General features: G+C 41.8%; 1 protein-coding gene and 1 non-coding gene across 4 annotated transcripts in view; one reads left to right on the top strand and one right to left on the bottom strand.

The window, feature by feature from the left end:
- The window catches only part of MED16 (mediator complex subunit 16), a 31,564-nt gene that overhangs the window by 34 nt on the left and 12,339 nt on the right, over positions 1–19,191 (top strand). Inside the window, exons 1-9 of one of the 3 annotated variants that reach the window (XM_039334730.1) lie at positions 438–678; positions 5,256–5,290; positions 6,624–6,795; positions 9,140–9,247; positions 10,017–10,186; positions 10,535–10,966; positions 13,405–13,510; positions 15,180–15,335; positions 16,460–16,671. In XM_039334730.1, the coding sequence (XP_039190664.1) occupies positions 6,660–6,795; positions 9,140–9,247; positions 10,017–10,186; positions 10,535–10,966; positions 13,405–13,510; positions 15,180–15,335; positions 16,460–16,671 (1,320 nt within the window). In that variant the 5' untranslated portion in view covers positions 438–678; positions 5,256–5,290; positions 6,624–6,659. Of the gene's footprint in view, positions 1–437; positions 679–5,255; positions 5,291–6,590; positions 6,796–9,139; positions 9,248–10,016; positions 10,187–10,534; positions 10,967–13,404; positions 13,511–15,179; positions 15,336–16,459; positions 16,672–19,191 lie in introns of those variants that run through there. The other 2 variants (XM_039334732.1, XM_039334731.1) reach the window with 2 other exon arrangements.
- Positions 72–178, bottom strand: LOC120304346. Its single transcript, XR_005555703.1, has one exon. It is a non-coding gene; the product is annotated as a U6 spliceosomal RNA (small nuclear RNA).

The following is a 19,191-nucleotide window of genomic DNA, read 5'->3' as shown; positions in this document are numbered from 1 at the left end:
AAAAATATATGTTGTGAAAATATACTTTTTGGTAGGCAAAGGCAGATGGAAAGAGAGGTGTGTTTCTGTTGCAAAATATGGAACGCTTCACGAATTTGCGTGTCATCCTTGCGCAGGGGCCATGCTAATCTTCTCTGTATCGTTCCAATTTTAGTATATGTGCTGCCGAAGCGAGCACAAATTCTAGCCTGTCTTGTATGGTATATAAAGCTTCAAACATATATAATTGTAATGTTATAGTGAGACAATGTAAACTAAATGTGCCTATTATTTTTATATCCATGCAGAATGTTCTTATTCCTCTATGCTTATTAAATCTTAGTATTACAAAACATTAAAATATTTTCTTCCCAATAAATTATCTGATTTGTCTTTCTTCGGGATGCATGATGGGAAAGGACGTATGCAAATATGCGTCCCTTGGGTATCATCGCGGAAGGTCTGGGTAGGAATTAAGATCAGAGGTCCTCATCCTTATTAAGATCCCCGAAAAAGAAACAGAAATTTGAGTTTTCGCAGCAAAAGAGGCTTGGGAAAAATTATATTTTTCTCTGGCGTGAGCTTTTAAAAGGTTTGATTTCACTGACATGAATATCAGGCACTTCATTAGATAGCATTAATAAGAAAGCCCAAGTTTTAGCGCATGCGCATGGGAGCTGGACTGTATAGGTGGTTGCGGTAAGTAGGGGGATATGGGAGAGTTCATTTGGGGAGAACGGGAGGGGGGGAGGAAAAGCAAGCAAGAAAGCTAAAAATCTAAACATTTTAAAGCTACTCTCGGAGGATATTTTTGCTGCAGAGCTTATATTTCCAGAGTAATTTTCCCCTTCACATCGTTTGATGAGGCATTAATCTTTTAGGGCCACTACATTGTATACAATGCAGTGATTACTAATTTGGGCTATTGGTAGCTTATGGGATGCTATGGATTTAATATAACTTGAGTTTAGCAAGCGTTTGATAGTGTGCCTCGCGTCATTATTATTGGCAAGCTAGATCAATATGTGATCTATTAAGAAAAAAACAAAGGTGTCTTCAAAATGGTATTCAAAGAGTAATTGATAGATTGGTTGATTATGCACCATCAAGTCACTGTTTAGTCTTACAATCACAGAATAGACATTATATTTTTAAAATGAAATTGGAATATGGCATTGAATGGGGAGTTACAGATTTGATTCTGGAACCGGTAGCCATCAACATTTTCATGAATGACTTGAGTGAACAGAAGAAAGGAAGGCCTCTCATATTTAGGGCCATCATATCTAGGCTACAAAAATCTAGACTAGTGTTTCTCAAACCTGGTGCCTTTGCAATGTGTAGAGTTCAATTCCCAGAATTCCCCAGCTGTGAGATATCGGGTACCTGGCTTAGTAGCGATGCATCTGAAAAGATTTTTAGAATTGTCACTGATCTTAAACTGATTATGCTTCAGCAGTGCAACATAGCTGGAAAAAAGGGAAAATGCAATTTTGGGCTGCATTGATAGAAATACAGGTCCCAAATAATAGCAAATGCCATTTCTATGATATAGTGCAGGGGTAGGCAACCTTGGTTCTTTTATGACTTGTGGACTTCAATTCCCAGAATTCCTGGGAGTTGAAGTCCACGAATCATAAAAGAACCAAGGTTGCCTACCCCTGATATAGTGCATAGCTCAGACTCCACTTTGAGTGTTGTGTTCCGTTCTAATCACCCCCCTTTTAAAAACCCAGAGTGATTGTAAAAAGTTATTGTAAAAAGTGCAGGTATAATTAGGGAATCAGAAACAAGGCCTTCATGAGGAGAGATGAGGAAACCAGATATATTTAGCTGGGAAAAGAGACAGCTGAGGAAAGGAAATGATAATGCTTTTTAAGTACTTGGAGGAAAGTTACAGTGACAAAGATCAAGATCTCTTCTCATTCTTCCCACTATTAGGGGCACAAAATACTGGAAGAACTTTCTAACGTGAACCACATTTTGACAACTAAAGCAGAGACATGGTGGGATGTGTTCAGGCAAAGGCTGATTAGGGAGTGCTTTAATTTGATGCTAGGGTTGGTTTTGATTGCCTAATTAGCTGCTCCTGAGTCTTGTTTTGTATGAACATTTATGTCTAATCCATATACCTGGTTGTGATAAATGCAATTTAAAACCATTAATGGCATTCAGTCAAATGGCAACAAGGAAGAGAAGTAACAATAGAAGAAATTATTTGTAGCTCAGGAGTCCTTGGTGCTCTCTGAGCTTGGTGGTTTGTTGCAGACATTGGATAATGAAATTACTTTAGAAAAGAACCAAACTTAGAGGGCACTGAGGACTCCAAAGAGAAGTAAGATTTATTTTCCCAATATCTACAGCCACCTACAAAGATTACATATTCTTACATTGCATGAACATAAGATTGCATAGCATTTCCAGATTGCTAATTGTAAGACACTAAGAAAAAGACACAGGCATGTCTTGAGTAGAGATTTGAAGCTGCTGCAGAGCTGCTTGTCACAGCTTGAGAATCTCTGTGTGTTTATTGGTTTTTATATACTTTTTACATACACCAGCTTAAACATTAGATGCTGACATAAAGTTTCTTCATTGGAAGATTCCTTCATATAAGCAACTATTTCCTAGTAACACATTACATGATCAAAGACCAGGTAAAGAACAAATACAGGCAGATCAAAAGGAGAAAGAACTAACAAAGACAGGAAAAGATAGGAAGGAACTAAGCATATTATCTGTTTAGGTAGGTGAGGCATTAAGTCAAAAGAGGATGACCTTCTGGCTGCTTCATTGGGACAAAGGGTATCAAAAGGTTATGAGGTTTGGGGGGGGGAAGCACGGCAGTTTGCTGCGCGTGCGTTTTCCCCCCACAGCTAATATATTTCAAAAGCTCCATTTAAAAAATACCATATTATAAGTCTACCTCAGTAGTATTTTTTTCTTTGATTTTATTTGGATTTTAAGTCTAAAGATTTATTTTTACTTTTATATTCCCTCTTTTTATCTTTTTTTTTTCCCTTTGTTGAAAGGGAAAGTAAAATGGCGATCGGCAAGCCTCTCGGGGTTTTTTTTTTTCGGAAGGTAGAATGGTGACCGGCAGGCTTCTTGGTGTTTCTTTTTTCCCTTTTTCTTTTTTCCTTTTTTTTTGTTTTTTTTAATGATTGGAATGGAGTGTTAGTATTATTATTTTTGTTTAATTTTTTTGTTTTTTGTATTTTTTGTATTTTTTAAAAAATGGAATGGATTTTTTCTATTTAATTATTTTTTTCTTCTTTCTTTTTTTTCTTTTTTTTGAACTCCTTTCTCTTTACTATAATGATCTCCTTTTGAAGGATATTTTTTTTTTGATTTTATGGAGTTAATTTCTTTTTTTTCCCCTCTGCTTAATTTTTGCAATTTCCAAGAAGGAGTAAAGATTTTTTTAAGATGGCTCCAAAGCGTCCAGTAATCCCTACAGCTCCTAAAGTGGCTTCTTCTTCGGTGTTATCATCAGTGCAACAACCTAAATTAATAGCTCCACCTTCTTCCTTGGCACAGTCAACAATGGTGAAGGATTTGCAAGATATGATGGGAGACGTTGTACTTCAAATTAGGGGAGAAATGAAAGAGATTTTAGAGGAAAACAATAAGACTTTGAGGCAAGAGATAGTTTTGGCTTTAAAAGGGGTTGCCTCTGTTCTTGAAAAGTTGAATTCTCGTGTAGAAGAGGTAGTAGAAAAAGTGGAATTGATGGAGGGAAAATTTGAAAGTATGGAAAAAGAGATGAAAAATTTTCAAGATGAAATTCTTATGCTTCAATATAAACAAATGGAATATGCCTTAAGAATCAGAGGTTTGGGTGAGTCTGTGCAAGGAGATCTGAGAGAGATGGTTGCAAAGGACCTTGCTGTGATTTTGAATAGAGAAAAAGAGGAAATACTTAGTGAAATGGAACAGACATTTAGAGTTAACTCTGTGGTGGCAGAGCAAAAGAATTTGCCAAGAGATGTGGTAATTTACTTTGGGAAAAGATCTCTGCGGAATGAAATTATACAAGCTTTTTATAAGAAGAGGTTTCAAATTGCTTCACAAGATGTTATAATTTTAAAGGAGATCCCATCTAAAATTTTAAGAAGAAGAAAGGGGTTTGCTTTTTTAGCAGACGAACTTAAAAAGAGACAAATTTTGTTTAGATGGGACGTTCCGACTGGAATGGTGGTGAGTTACCTGGGGATACGTTATAGTCTTAATACTGTTTCTAAAGCAAAAGACTTTTATACTTCGGTCCTGGGGGTATGCTCATCGCCATCTACCACGTTCAAAGCTTTGGAAGATAAAAAGGCAGAATTGCAGTCTGAAGTGCTTACACTTATGAAAATTGGGAAACTTCAGTTTGAGGGGCCTCAACAAGTGGAGATGGAGGAGCAGAAGACAACCTGTGTAACATACAATTGTAAAGAAAAGGATCAACAGAAGAAGGTCAAGGAAGTTTCACAAGTATTGGTTCCTGAATCTGCGGGAGAAACAGGATTTATAAACTCTTTGGAGCAACCTTTAAGGGCAGAATTGCAGTGTGAAGAGCCTATATTAATTAAAAAGGGGAAATTTCAGTCTGAGGGGCCTCAACAAGTCGAGATGAAAGAGCAGAGGACAACTCGTGCAACATATAAACGTAAAGAGAAAGACCAACAGAAGAAGGAGGTTAAGGAAGCTTCACAGCTATTGGTTCCTGAGCTTGTGGGAGAACCAGGACTTAAAAAATTTTTGGAGCTATCTTCAAGGGCAGATTTTAAAGCATTTTTTTCGAGGTTTATGGACAAGAGAGACTGATAAGGATTGTGTTTATAGTGGATGGAACTGGCTATTGGAGAGAAGATTATGGAGATCGAATGAATTTTAGATAACAAGTTTAAGTTTAAGTACTTAGTTTAAGTACTCAGAAGACTATTGAATTGTGGGAGAAGTAAGATTTACAAACTTTTTGGAATTACCTTTAAGAGATTTATGGACAAGAGAAGGAATGTGTTTATTGTGGAGGAATTTGTTATTGGTAAAGATTTAAACAGGTATAAGGGAATTTTAATGTTTTAAGTAATGTTTAAATATGTGTTTTGGGGTAATAATATAAGTATGATATGAAAAGGTTTAGAGTATATTATAAAATGATGGACAATGGTTTAGAGTATATTATAGTTTGTTTAAAGATTGGTTTAAGAGAAGTTAATTTGTTTAATTAAACGTATTTAGATTTGTTTAGGATTTATATGTTTTTTAAGTCCTTTTTTTATTGATAGGAGAGAAGATCATGGAGATTGAATGAAAATTTTAGATAAGAAGTTTAAATATAAGTATTTAGTTTAATTATTTAAATGGGTATCCAGTTTTGATGGTATAATGAATGTTTATATGCTTATTTTTGTGTTCTAGAGTAAAGAAAGAGGGAGATTAGATTTTATATTGTAGGTATAGATATTTAAAGAAAGTAATGTTTAAATTTGTGTTTTGGGGATTCTTTATAGAATGATGGATAATAATATAAGTACAATATTAGAAAAGGTTTAGAGTATATTATAATGTGTGTTTAATGTTTGCAATTATTATCTTTTAGAGAAGATATTTTGTTCAATTTAATGTATTTAGATTTGTTTAGGATTTATATGTGTTTTAAGTTTTTTTTATTTTTTATTTTCTTTGAAAAATTTTAATTAAGCCTGTACTCAGCTCTGGGAAGGTTGAGGGGGGGTATGGGAGGTTTGGGGAGATGGGGGAGGGCATGGGAGGGTGGGGGGTTTGGGGAAGGGATTTGCTTTGTAAAATTCAAAAACTTTTAATAAAAAAAAAAGTAGTATTTTTTTCCATCATTGGTTCAGTTAATTCAGTTGGTCCATCAAATCTATTTGAAACCTTAGGATTTATGGGATTTAAAGGGTATGACCAATTGTTTCCAACTTTTTCAGCTACCATTATGGCCAGCCAGAGGTGATCCAGCAATTCATAGGTGTCTTGGAGGGGAGGGCAGGTGTTGGAGGCAAATTACAAAAGAGCGTTGGAACACCAGTGTGGCCCCTTTTTGATATGCATCATTGTTTCACATGCAGATACGAAAAGATGGAGCTTGCATTGTGACAGCAGGATGATGCTTTTCTCCTTTTGACAAAAATAGAGGACTTTTTAGAGGCCTTTGTAGACTGCCTGGATAATTTTTTTAAAAAGAGGAGGTAAATAGAGGCAAACTTAAAAGGGGGAAAATGTGAATTTATTTCACATCAGGTCCTTTGTCTTTGATTTCATAAGAAACTGAACTAAAAAGAGACTGTCATTCCAATTGATCCTACTTGGAAAAAAGTCCCAACTCTCTACCAGCAACACACGATTTAGATTATGATGGGCATCTGATGGAATATATGTAGGGAAGAGTGGGAAAACGTTTGCTGCCTTGTCTATGTGTTGATGTTCCTTCTTCTGCCTTGTAGATGTGGGACCACTTACTGTTTCCCTTTTGTCCAAATTTGATGCTTGATTTCTATACATGCAGAACACTGCAAGCAACATATTTTAAGAAGGGGAGCACGGGATGGCTGCTGTGATTTCCTTTGGTTTATCAGCTGGTATTTTCTTCTTTGTCATAGTTATGGCAGCTTCCAGGTGCAATTTTTTTCTAGGTAGCGGTTCCCTGCTGTTAAACTGAGGAAGACACAATGGATCTGGCATACGTTTGTGAATGGGAGAAGCGCCCAAAGAGTAACCATTGCCCATCCATTCCATTGGTCTGCGCCTGGTCTTGTCGCAACTTGATTGCTTTCACCACGGACCTCAAAAATGAGGAGGAAAAAGGTATTTCCTACTATGTTGGCTTCTTTGCCACTGACGTTGCTCTTAATAAATTCTGGAATAAGAAGATAGTTGCTGCAATTGTTTTAAAATTTAAAATTGTTTTAAGGTTTTAACCAGTTTGGTCTAATATTTAAGGTGCCAGGGTAGAAACCAGGAGACTGACATGCCTTATGGTGAAAACTGACTAAAGTCATTTTGCATCAGTCACCAGGGGGTTGGGAGTTCTAGTTCCACCTTCGGCAGGAAAGCCGGCTGGGTGACTTTGTGCCAATCACTCTCTCTCTCAGCCCAACCCACCTCACAGGGTTGTTGCGGTCAAGAAAATAGGAGGAGGAGGAAGTATTGTATGCCACCTTGAGTTATTTATAAAAAAATAATAAAGGCGGGATACAAATAAATAAAAATTGCTCACAAAAAGGAGGAAGATTATTCGGTATATTCATTGACTTGATTTTATTTATACAAAGAATAAAGGCAGGGTATAAATAGATAAATAAGAGAATATGAAGAAATGGACAGTCTTGTATCAGACCTAGGGGTCAGCCCATTCAATAGCCTCAATCTGATAATGGTGAATGTATTGTATTTTCTTGGATTTCACAGAGAATTGGACAGATTACCTAAATCAGGGCTTTTCAACCTTTTCACCCATTGTACCACTTTTAGCATATGGCAACATCCGAGTACCACCAGTCGCCTAGCAAGGTGTCAAAAACTTGATGACCAAAAAAAAAAAAAAAGGAAAAAAGTGATAAAGTACAGGTAGTCCCCGACTTACAACAGTTCGCTTAGTGACTGTTCGAAGTTACAGTGGCACTAAAAAAAGTGCCCTCCAAGCCACAGCCGAGCAAGACACCTGCCTGCCTGCCCGGCCGCGTTCTTCCTGCTGTCCAAGGTTTTCATTGTTGTGAGCATTTCTGTTGAGGGTTGGCAGCGGGGGGTGGGGTGGGGGTATTTGTTTTTTATTCCCCCCATCTGCTGGGTGGTTGCGGCAGGTTTTGGTCACTTCACATGACCCTGGGACACTGTGACCGTCATAAATATGAATCAGTTGCCAATCATCTGAATGTAAATCACAAGACCTTGGAGATGCTGCAGCATTCCAGCTGATCGGCATTTCTTCTGGGCTCAGCAGAAGTACCAGGATCAGTGCTGCTTTCAAGCTGATTGGTGCTTCTTCAGGGCTTAGCAGAGCATCAGGATCAGCACCGAGCTCCAGCTGGAGCCTGGCGCTGATTCTGGCACTTCCGCTGAGCCCGGACAGCCCTGCAGCTCCAGCCATCTCTCGCTCAGGCTTGTGCGGTGCTGCCACCGGTTCAGCTCATTCCCCTCCCCCGCTACCACTTTTCTAGGATGGTCGCGTACCACCTGCTAGGTGCCAATGTACCACAGGTGGTACCCGTACCACTGGTTGAAAAGCCCTGATCTAAATTCATGGATGGCTCAGGGGAGCCTTCAGAGACAATCTGCTCTTGAATCCTACATGGGTAAGAGACCATAGCTGTTGCTTTCCCTGTCATGAAAAGTTTTGGTGCCGAGGTCAAGGATCCAGGTTACTGGGAAAGCTTCAAGTTATTATGAATACAGGTTCTCCTCGACTTACCACCACAACTGAGCCCAAAATTTCCATTGTTAAGTGAGAAATGTATTGTTTTACCCCATTTTACGACATTTCTTGCCATAGTTGTTAAGTGAATCCCTGAAATTGTTAGTTACCCGGTTGTGAAGTGAATCTGGCTTCCGCATTGACTTTGCTTGTCAGAAGGTGCAAAAGGTGGATCACCTGACTCCGGGACACAGCAAGCGTCATAAATATGAAGCAGTTGCCAAGCATCTGAATTTTGATCACATGGCCATGGGGAGGCTGCAAAGGTTGTAATTGTGAAAAATAGTCATAAGTTACTTTATTCAGTGCCGTTGTAACTTTGAACGGTCACTAAATGAACTGTTGTAAGTCGAGGAATACCCAAAGTCCAATGCAGATATGGGGAACTAGCGTGGAAAATCTGCCCATTATTCTTTCTCCATTTAGAGCTGGAAGTGAGTCTAGAGCAGGGGTAGGCAACCTTGGCTCTTTTATGACTCGTGGACTTCAACTCCCAGAATTCCTGAGCCAGCATGGCTGGCTGAGGAATTCTGGGAGTTGAAGTCCACGAGTCATAAAAAAGCCAAGGTTGCCCACCCCTGCTCTAGAGCCTCCCTCAGTCTTAAGGCCAGCTTTGCCATCTCATTTACTCTACCAGATCTCCAAGCAGCTGCAGTGTTAATTCTAAATAATATTTCCTCCCCTCTGCTGCTTTCTCATCCATTTATGTAGCTTTTTTTCTTCCATTTCCTTCCTCAGATCTCACCCATATGGTCCATATCCTTGACACAGAACATCCGTGGGACGTCCACTCCATCAATTCTGGACACATTGAAATAATCACCTGCTTGGAATGGGATCAGTCAGGTAAAGGAGGACAACTGTAGCTTGGTGCACCTGGTTCATTTCGTGGCACTTTCAGATAAAAAGTGTCTCCAGCCCTGGGTTGCCTGGAAAGATCTTAGTTTCCCCCCCCCCCCAAAAAAATCGAAGTGTCAAGATGAGTTGATGAAATTGATATTAAAGATCCACTTCTTCAGGCTGGTACTTTCCAGATTTCTTGGACAGAGTGCCAGGATGAGGAAGGGTGGTTTATATTATTAGACACCCAGCTGACCTTGGCTGATTCCAGAAGCTATTTCAATTGGAAATTCCATGACTGTAGAGTATTCACAAAATACCTAGAAGAAAGCATGGACAAACCATATCTGGGTTGTTGCCAAGACGATTACATGGCTTATCCATATAAAGGAGCATGAAATTGACCTTGATGAAGGAATAGAAGGTTCATTAAGAGATAATAAATGACAATTCAATCCTGGGAGGAAGAAGACATGAGAAAGAGACTCAAAATAACCCTACCCTACTGTTTAGTATAAGAGGGTGCAAGGAAATTGGCAGCCTTTCAAGATCCTGTTATTATAACCTATGATGATAAAATAACGTTTCACTAATCCTTGTGTGGTCTCTTTCATGATATTCCCTATATCAAAGAGTTGACAGTTCCTAAAAGAAACTTCAAGATAGCATTCAAATATGCAAGATCAGCTAATTCCATTTTACAGCCAGAGAATGGACCTGTCACTCCCTTGACTGGTATCCTGACTTCCTTCATTATTTTTTTTCTTGGCTGCAGGATCCAGACTTCTGTCTGCTGACGCTGATGGGCACATCAAATGTTGGAGTATGATGGACCACCTGGCTAACAGCTGGGAGAGTGTGGTGGGCAGTGAAGTGGAAGGAGACCCAGTAGTGGCACTTTCTTGGTTGCACAATGGGGTGAAGCTGGCTTTGCACGTGGAGAAGGTAAGTAGGTTAATGAAGGGTTGCTTTCCTATGGTAGTCTTCAGCTTACATCCATTCGTTCAATGACCGTTCAAGTTCTGGTTCTCATAACTTGGGTGTGTGGCTTGTGATTACAACATCACAGTGAGGTATGGTCACACGTTTGCCACTTACAACCTTCTCTGCCAGCTTCTTGCAAGCAAAGTCGATACTGCAACAGTCGTATGAAAAATAGTCATAAGTCACTTTTTAAAATGCCATTGTAACTTTGAATGGTCACTGAATGAATGGTTGTAAGTGAAGGATTACCTTTAGTATTCTTGACAATCAGCTCTCTCCTAAATAACTTTTGTTTCCTTCTACCCATAGTCTGGAGCATCCAATTTTGGTGAGAAATTCTCCCGGGTCAAATTCTCCCCATCGTTGACCCTCTTTGGTGGGAAACCCATGGAGGGCTGGATCGCAGTGACCATCAGTGGGCTGGTCACTGTCTCCCTGCTGAAGCCCAATGGACAAGTGCTGACCTCCACGGAGAGTCTCTGCCGCCTGCGCTGCCGGGTGGCCTTGGCTGATATTGCTTTCACCGGTGGAGGCAACATTGTGGTGGCCACGTCAGATGGTAGCAGTGCCTCTCCAGTCCAGTTCTACAAAGTCTGTGTCAGTGTGGTGAACGAGAAGTGTAAAATTGACACAGAAATCCTCCCCTCCTTGTTCATGCGCTGCACCACAGACCCAGCTCGGAAAGACAAATATCCTGCAATCACCCACTTGAAATTTCTAGCTCGGGACATGTCTGAGCAGGTGAGGTCCTTGGAGTTTCCTTCTCTAGTCCTTGTTGCCTCTTCCTTCTAGCTACTTGGCCAACAAAAGACAGATCAAATAGTGAAGAATCTGGAGAACTCTGTGTAGAAACATGGAAGGAGTGGATATTGTTAGTCCACATGGAAGGATATGATAGCAGTGTTGCATTTACAGGTAGACTGTCATGGTTCCGAAAAGAAGCAGCTTTTCAAAGAACTTTGAGGCTTATTCACCTGAAAGAATCCTTTATTTTCTGCATAGCTTTGGCACTAACAAAGTTAAGCCAAAAACTGAATCCTCCCTCCCCCAAACACCTATAACAAAACATAACACACTCCTTCATTTTACAGTCATCAATCACATTCTCCAATTAATGTGAAGTGTGAAGTGCCCCTCCCATTACAGCTGACCTTGGCAACACTGTGTTCAGACATTGTTATGATTAACTAGCATATTTTCCCATCCACTAGGCTAGTATTATTTGCTTTAACTCTAGAAGTGCTACATAGGCTAAATAAGACAGGTTTGCTTCTTCATATATGGCAAGCAAGAACATCCGATGTTAGAAGTCTTGACATAGACCTTGAATTAACAACCAGTTGCTAGTAATTGTCCCAAAGATGCAACTGGACTTTGTTTTTTCTGCGAAGATGTTTTGCTTCTCATCCAAGAAGCTTTTTCACTGCTTCAGAACTGGAAAAGCTTCTTGGACGAGAAGCGAAACATCTTCAAAGAAAAACAAAATCCAGTTGCCTCTTTAAAAAGCACCTTTGGGACAGCCATGACCTGGATGATGACTAAGAATCTCCATAGACATTTGGTTAGCGATTGTTTTCAGAGTTACAGTGGACTTCCACAAGAGTACTTATGACTTGGTTCTGAAGTTCCAATGGGTGCCTTCCACCCCAAGGTCATATGATCACATGTATGGCCATTTGTAGTGTCCCGTGGACATATGACCATATTTTATAATGTTTTTGATGAAAATCAGCATTTACTTCTGTTTTTCGTAAAACTGGGTTATAGCAAGAAATGGGTTCATTTAATGACCACAGCGTCTGCTTAATGACTGCTGCAAAAAAAGTTGTAACTTTAGTGCTGTCATGTGGGTGAGCCATTTTATGACCATTACAACTTATGACCATAATAAGCAGGTTCCATTCGAGTTATAAGTCGAGGACTACCTGTATCATGGAAAAAGAGCAGTGAATTGCTTTGGTCCCAAGAGCTTCATTCCTTCACAGATTATCTTTGGAGAATGGTTATATCTTCTTCTTGTTGTTGTTAATTGCGAAGTCATGTCCGACCCATCGTGACCCCATGGACAACGTTCCTCCAGGTCTTCCTGTCCTCTACCATCTTCTGGAGTCCATTTAAGTTCACATCTACTGCTTCAGTGACTCCATCCAGCCATCTCATTCTCTGTCGTCCCCTTCTATTGCCCTCAATCTTTCCCAGCATTAGGTCCTTCTCCAGTGAGTCCTTCCTTCTCATTAGATGGCCAAAGTATTTGAGTTTCAACTTCAGGATCTGGCCTTCTAAAGAGCAGTCGGGGTTGATCTCTTCTAGGACTGACCGGTTTGAATGCCTTGCAGTCCAAGGGACTCGCAGGATTCTTCTCCAGCAGGTTATATCTTGGAAGTCAGCAAAAGCTATAGATCAGTATGTACAGAGCTTATTCTTCACTCAAGGGCATGCATGCACAGAGACATGTGGATATGCACTCCCTCACATACATCTACCCATATATGGAGATGCTGTCTTCTCATAGTAATCTTTGTCTTTTTCTAATTTCTTTGAATTTTAAACAGCTGCTGGAGCTGACATTAGGCATTCCAGAACAATGTTTTTCAAACTTGGGGACTTTTAAGACATGTGAGCTTCAACTCTTAGAATCTCCCTGCCAGTCAGCATGCTAGCTGGAGAATTCTGGGAGTTGAAGTTCACGCATCTTAAAGTTACAAGTTTGAGAAACGTTCTAGATCACGGATGTCAAACTCGATCGCGTCACATAATTTATCGTGACATATCGTGATGTTTTTTGCCTTTGTGGAGCCGGGGTGGGCGTGGCCTGCATGTGACTCATCCAGCCTGCGGGCTGCCAGTTTGATACCCCTATTCTGGATGAACAATGAACAAATAGGGGAAGGAGCTTCCAGTGAACTCTGAAGCAAGTGGCAGGTGAGCTGCATCTGGATCAGTTTCCCACTCCTATCCTAGAGCACAACTATGGAAGAGGAGGCTAGGCCTGAATCCACTTGCCTTTATCCAGTGTGGTCTTCCCAGGTGTTTATATTACATGCCTCTGGAGTTATATACTAACCAGTGTTTCATAACTTCAGCAAGCTGGCTGGGGAATTCTGGGAGTTGAAGTCCATGCATCTTAACGTTTCTAAGGTTGATAACATTGTTCTATCTGGCCTTCCCTCCTTCTCCAGATGCTGCTGTGTGCCTCCAGTCAGAACAATAGCATTGTGGAATGCTGGTCACTCCGGAAAGAAGGACTGCCGGTTAACAACATTTTCCAGCAGATTTCCCCCACAGGTGAGTAAAGTAGCAGGTATAGAAAGAACTCAGGTGAAAAATGGCTTCTTCTCATTTGGTTGAAGTCAACCTGGATTCCTGACTGGTCAGATCGGGGAGTTTGAAACCTGTAAACTGCAATTCTAGCCCAAGCAACGAGGCAGGAAAAGCATAGGCAGAATCTTGGGATTGGGACGAAGTCTTCTGGGGATTGGCCCAAAGTCACCCGCTGCTTTCCTGTCTAAGGCGGGACTACAACTCACAGTCTCCTGGGGATTGGCCCAAAGTCACCCAGCCAGTTTTCATGCCTAAAGCAGGACTAGAACTCACAATCTCCTGGGAATTGGCCCAAAGTCCCTAGCAGTTTTTTTATATCTAAGGCAGGATTAGAACTCACAGTCTTCTGGGGATTGGCCCAGAGTCACCCAGCTGGCTTTCATGCCTAAGGTGAAACTAGAATTCTGCTTTTCCCATATGAATAACTTGTTTTTCATGGATGTGGTTGTGTTGCCAATGAAAAAAAATGCTCTTTTCTTTCCACCTTTCCTTCTCTTTATCTCCCTTATTATAGCTCATTTCTTTCCAACCTTCCTTCTATTTATCTCCCTCATCCCAGCACAGCAGGAGCAAATTTTCTAACCGAGAGCAATCAAACCCACAGATGATGTTTAATTGTTGTGTTTGCACAGGAAATCACCTGGCAACACATTCTCATCACAGCCATTTCCCTCTGGAAATGAGCTTCTTTTGATTCTTCCTCAGGCGAGAAGTCATTAAATTGGTACATCTTGACCTGAGAAATTCAGAGCTGAATTTCTGCTCCTTTTGTTTAAAAACAATACATTTGATAACAGTTTGAAGAAGGCCTTAGTATAATTTTGAAAAAAAAAAATCCTAGGTGACCTGTGTGTAAAATACATAGATTTTTCAGACCATGCAATATTCTTTCAGCTGTGGTGTCTTAGGAATACAAGAAAACTAGTTTTATATGTGTATCTTAGTTCAGTTTGCTTTTCTGAATGCAAAATTATTTATTTACCAAATTTATATGCCGCTCATCTTGCCGTAGAACAGTGGTTCTCAACCTTTTTAATGCCGCGACCCCCCAACTGGTCGTAAGTCGAAGACTACTCAACCGGTCATAAGTTGAGGACTACTCAACTGGTGCAGCACCGTTTGCAGAATGGGACTTTTGGCGGGCTCAGCAGGGCAGAGACAGCCTGGACAATTCCTATTGGCTTTTGAAAGCCAATAGAATTAGACTCTATTCAAGAGAGTCTATTCTATTGGCTTTCAAAAGCCAATAGAATAAAAGGGAGTAGCACAGCTAAGGGAAAAGGGGAAAAAAATGGCGGACTGCATTGTTTGGCGACCCTCGTGAAATGGTCGTTCGACCCAAATGGGGTCCCGACCCACAGGTTGAGAACCACTGCCGCAGAAGGTGACATAATACAGTCTCTTCCAAACCAGGCCTCTCCAGAAATTTCAGGATTACAATTCCCTGAATTCTGAGTAGCCAGCACACCCAAAGAATTCTCAGTATCCATGCTGCTCAGATTTCTGGGAATTGCAGTCCCAAACACATCTAGAAAATTTCGGTAATCTGATCATGCTAAGCAGAAAGGAAGGAAGTTCCATTACCAAATGCTTTTTGCAGTACTTTAATGATCCTCTTCCTCTCATTTCTAAGTTGGGGACAAGCCGCCGATGATCTTGAAATGGCGGATCCTTTCAGCCACTAATGACCTGGACCGAGTTTCTGCTGTGGCATTACCCAAACTGCCAATTTCTTTGACCAGCACTGATTTGAAGGTAGCAAGTGACACCAAGTTCTACCCGGGTTTAGGTGAGGAAAGTTTTTCTTGGATGTATAGTCTTATCAGATATGAAAAAAAAAACTAGTGTTGTGTTTGACGCAGTCGTTTTAATGCAGTATTGCAGGGCAATTCTGCTCACAGCCAGGAGTTCGATCCTGACGGGCTCAAGGTTAACTCAGCTATCCATCCTTCTGAAGTCGGTAAAATGAGGACCCAAATTTTGGGGGGGAAATATGCAGACTCTGTAAACCGCTCAGGTGCTTTAAAGCAGGGGTCCCAAACCCCTGGTCCGTGGCCCATTCTGAATTGGGCCACAGAAGTGATGGGCGAGTGCACACGTGAAATCATCCCATCTTCCCCCCCCCCGCCACCGCCTCTGCCGGTCTGCCGAATCAGAAAGATTGGACACAGCTGCTTTAAAGCACTATAGAACAGTATATACTGTAAATGCCAGCGTATAAGGTGACTTCCGCGAGCGTTGAAATCGGCGCCAAAGACGGGGGTCGTCTTATACGCCGAGTCGTCTTATACACCGGAAATACTGGTAGTTTCCGGCGTATAAGACGACGTTCTAGGAATGTGGCCCGGCGATAAAGACGGGGGTCGTCTTATACGCCGGGTCGCCTTGTACGCCGGCATATATGGTAAGTCTAAGTGCTCTTGCTATTGCTAGTGTGATCCCTTCTTGGAAAGTTCCAAGGTTCCCCCATGCCAGTTTCAAAGCTGGACCTCCAACTTCCTGTTCTGGGCCGCAGGGGAGTGACCAACGGAAGGTCATAAGTAGCCCCCCAGATAGCTCCATCTAAAATTCAAAGGGCCGCTAAGCGACCAGCCCTCAGTGGAGAACTACCTGTACACTGAACTGGCTCTCATAAGAAAATTATAAATGCCTAAAAATGGGCTATCAAGCACTGGGAATCATAGCTGCAACTTTTTCTGTTCCTAATTAGAACTTTATTTAGTAAGTACCATTTAGTAATTTGCCACTAAGTGGTGAGCAGAAGCGTCTCCCAACAGCGATGTTGGATTGGCTTGCTCGGGGATAAAACAATAGAATATTCCAGAAGGAATACAGCCTGCTTCTCTTTGTAAAACATTTTTAAAATCTCTCTCTCTCTTTTTTTTTTTTTTTTGCTACCCACCTCTGCTCCAGGCCTGGCACTTGCTTTCCATGATGGCAGCGTCCACATCATCAACCGCCTCTCCTTGCAAACCATGGCAGTGTTTTACGGCTCAACCTCTCAGCGCCCGGTGGATGAGCAGACCATCAAACGCCAGAGAACTTCCGGCCCTCTGGTCTACTTCAAAGCTATGCAGATGTCTTGGACGTCACTGGCCTTAGTTGGGATCGATAGCCATGGAAAGGTATGTTTGGGAGTACAGAGTAAGATCCCCATAGTACAGTGATGGTGAACCTTTTAGAGATCGAGTGCCCAAACAGCAACCCAAAATCTACTTATTTATCACCGGGTGCCAGTTGGGCATGGCCCACTGGGTGGGAGTGGCTGTGGTGGTCATGGCAGACTGGATGGGTGTGGCCAAGGTGGGCATGGTCACCTCGATTTTGCTCGTGGGGAGGGACGCCTGTGGGGGCCGGGCAGGGTTGGGGGAGATCCAGGGGTCTCTGGCAGGTGGGGTGGTGGGCAGGAGGCTCGTCCTGCGGAGTGAGGCAAGGCAAGGCGAGGCAGGGCAGGGGTGCTATTATTGCAGGGCGAGGTGAGGCAGGGGCCGGGGCGGCTGCTGCCTGACACCATCAGCCCCCACACACAGAGGCCAGCGGGTGCAGGGGGGCCAACAGTGTCCGTCAGCAACCACAGCCTGCCGGCCGCTTGACTGGCGCACTCTGGGGCTCCACAGCCCGCCGCCAGCAGTTCAGAGAAGTGCCCACAGAGAGGGCTCTGAGTGCTGCCTCTGGCACCCGTGCCATAGGTTCGCCACCACTGCCATAGTATTTAAAACAGGGAGGCCAAGAAAGATTCTTACAGGTACTCCTCAAGTTATAACCATTTGTTTGATGACCATTCCAAATTACAATGGCCCTGAAAACAGTGACTTATGACCAGTTTTCACACTACCATCGTAGTCAAAATTTGGGCAATTGGCAACTGGCATGTATTTATGACAATTGCACTGACCTGGGGTCATCTGATCACCAGCCAACACAGTGCTGGGCTGCATTAACAGAGGGATAGGATCAAGGTCATCTGAAGTATTAATACCACTTTACAATGCCTTGGTAAGGCCACACTTGGAATACTGCATCTAGTTTTGGTCACCACAATGTAAAAAAGATGCTGAGACTACAAAGAATACAGAGAAGAGCAACAAAGATGATTAGGGGACTGGAGGCTAAAACATATAAGGAACGGTTGCTGGAATTAGGTATGTCTAGTTTAAGGAAGAGAAGGACGAGGGGGGACATGATAGCAGTGTTCCAATATCTCAGGGGCTTCCACAAAGAAGAGGGAGTCAATCTATTTTCCAAAGCACCTGAAGGCAGAACAAGAAGCAACGGGTGGAAACTAACCAAAGAGAGAAGCAAGCTAGAATAAGGAGAAACTTCCTGACAGTTAGAACAATTAACGAGTGGAACAACCTGCCTCCAGAAGCGGTGAATGCTCCAACACTGGAGGTTTTTAAGAAGAGACTGGACAGCCATTTTTCTGAAACGGTGTAGGGTTCCTGCCTGAGCAGGGGGTTGGACTTGATGACCTACAAGGTCCCTTCCAACTTTATTATTACTATTCTTATTATTATTATTAATCTTCCCAGCCAGCTTCTGACAAGCAAAGTCAACGGGGGAAGTCAGATTCGTTTACCAACTGCGTGATTCACCCAGCGCCTGAAACAATTCACTTAACTGTGGCAAAAAGGTCATAAAATGGGGCACAGCTCACTTAAAGGAACTGCCTTGCTTTTAGCCACAGAAATTTTTGGCACAATTGTGGCCATTAGTCAAGAATTACTTATAGTTTCCCTTTTTCCAAGACAAAAAACATAAGAGCTGGATTGGATCATAAGAAAAATCCTCTCACCGGCTTCCGGATTCAAAGAGCGGACAGCTAAATGTTTCCAAGACATCGGGCATCTCTATCTCCCTGTGTTGTTTTTTACCCAGGCATTTCACTTTTGTGAGCTGGTACTTCCTGTAATATGAAGATTAATGAATGAAAAGTTTTACTTGTCTCCACAGCTGGGTTTTGAATGGTAACATTTGATCTGTACATTTTAACTTTCTTTACGACTCAGGGGTTCTCAACCTTGGCAACTTTAAGACTTGTGGACTTCAACTCCCAGAATTCCTCAGCCAGCTTTGCTGGCTGAGGAATTCTGGGAGTTGAAGTCCACAAGTCTTAAAGTTGCCACGGTTGAGAACCCCTGCAAGTTTACGTTAACAAACTACATAAACTGTTTCGGTCTGTTCTGATTGGAAAGGCATATTAAGCCCTGCCAATAAGCTTATTTGCTCCCTCCACTATGAATCCAAGTAACCTCCTTTTGAAGGCCTTTAAATTATTGGCTATCCCTACAGCTTGTTGCAGGGACTCCCATAAATAAGTCCAAAGTTTTGTAAAGGAAGTGCCCCTTTGTTTTGCATTTAATTGGAAATTCTTTCATTTTCTCTGAGACCAACCTGGGCAAAACAAAGAATTATTGCCAACCCTGGGAGGCCAGATAGCTCAAACAAATGAATCAAGTTTCACAATCGGGCAAGCAATGCTGGCAGCTCCCTGATTCAAACAAGAGCAGAATCCTGGAATGTGCCAAGCATTAATCTTGCCAAAGGGAGTTATTAAAAAAAATATGACTGAACAGGGACCCCCCCCCCCCCCGGAAGATGGAGGTAATTGACTTCCTGGCTGCATCCGACGTGTCATTTCTGTC

This window comes from Crotalus tigris, unplaced genomic scaffold (assembly GCF_016545835.1).
Source record: "Crotalus tigris isolate CLP2741 ecotype Arizona unplaced genomic scaffold, ASM1654583v1 scf7180000017633.3093840, whole genome shotgun sequence".
In the NCBI taxonomy this organism is placed as follows: Eukaryota; Metazoa; Chordata; class Lepidosauria; order Squamata; family Viperidae; genus Crotalus; species Crotalus tigris.
The sequence above is the reverse complement of the archived record's forward strand: the minus strand, read 5'-3'. Positions and strand labels throughout refer to the sequence as shown.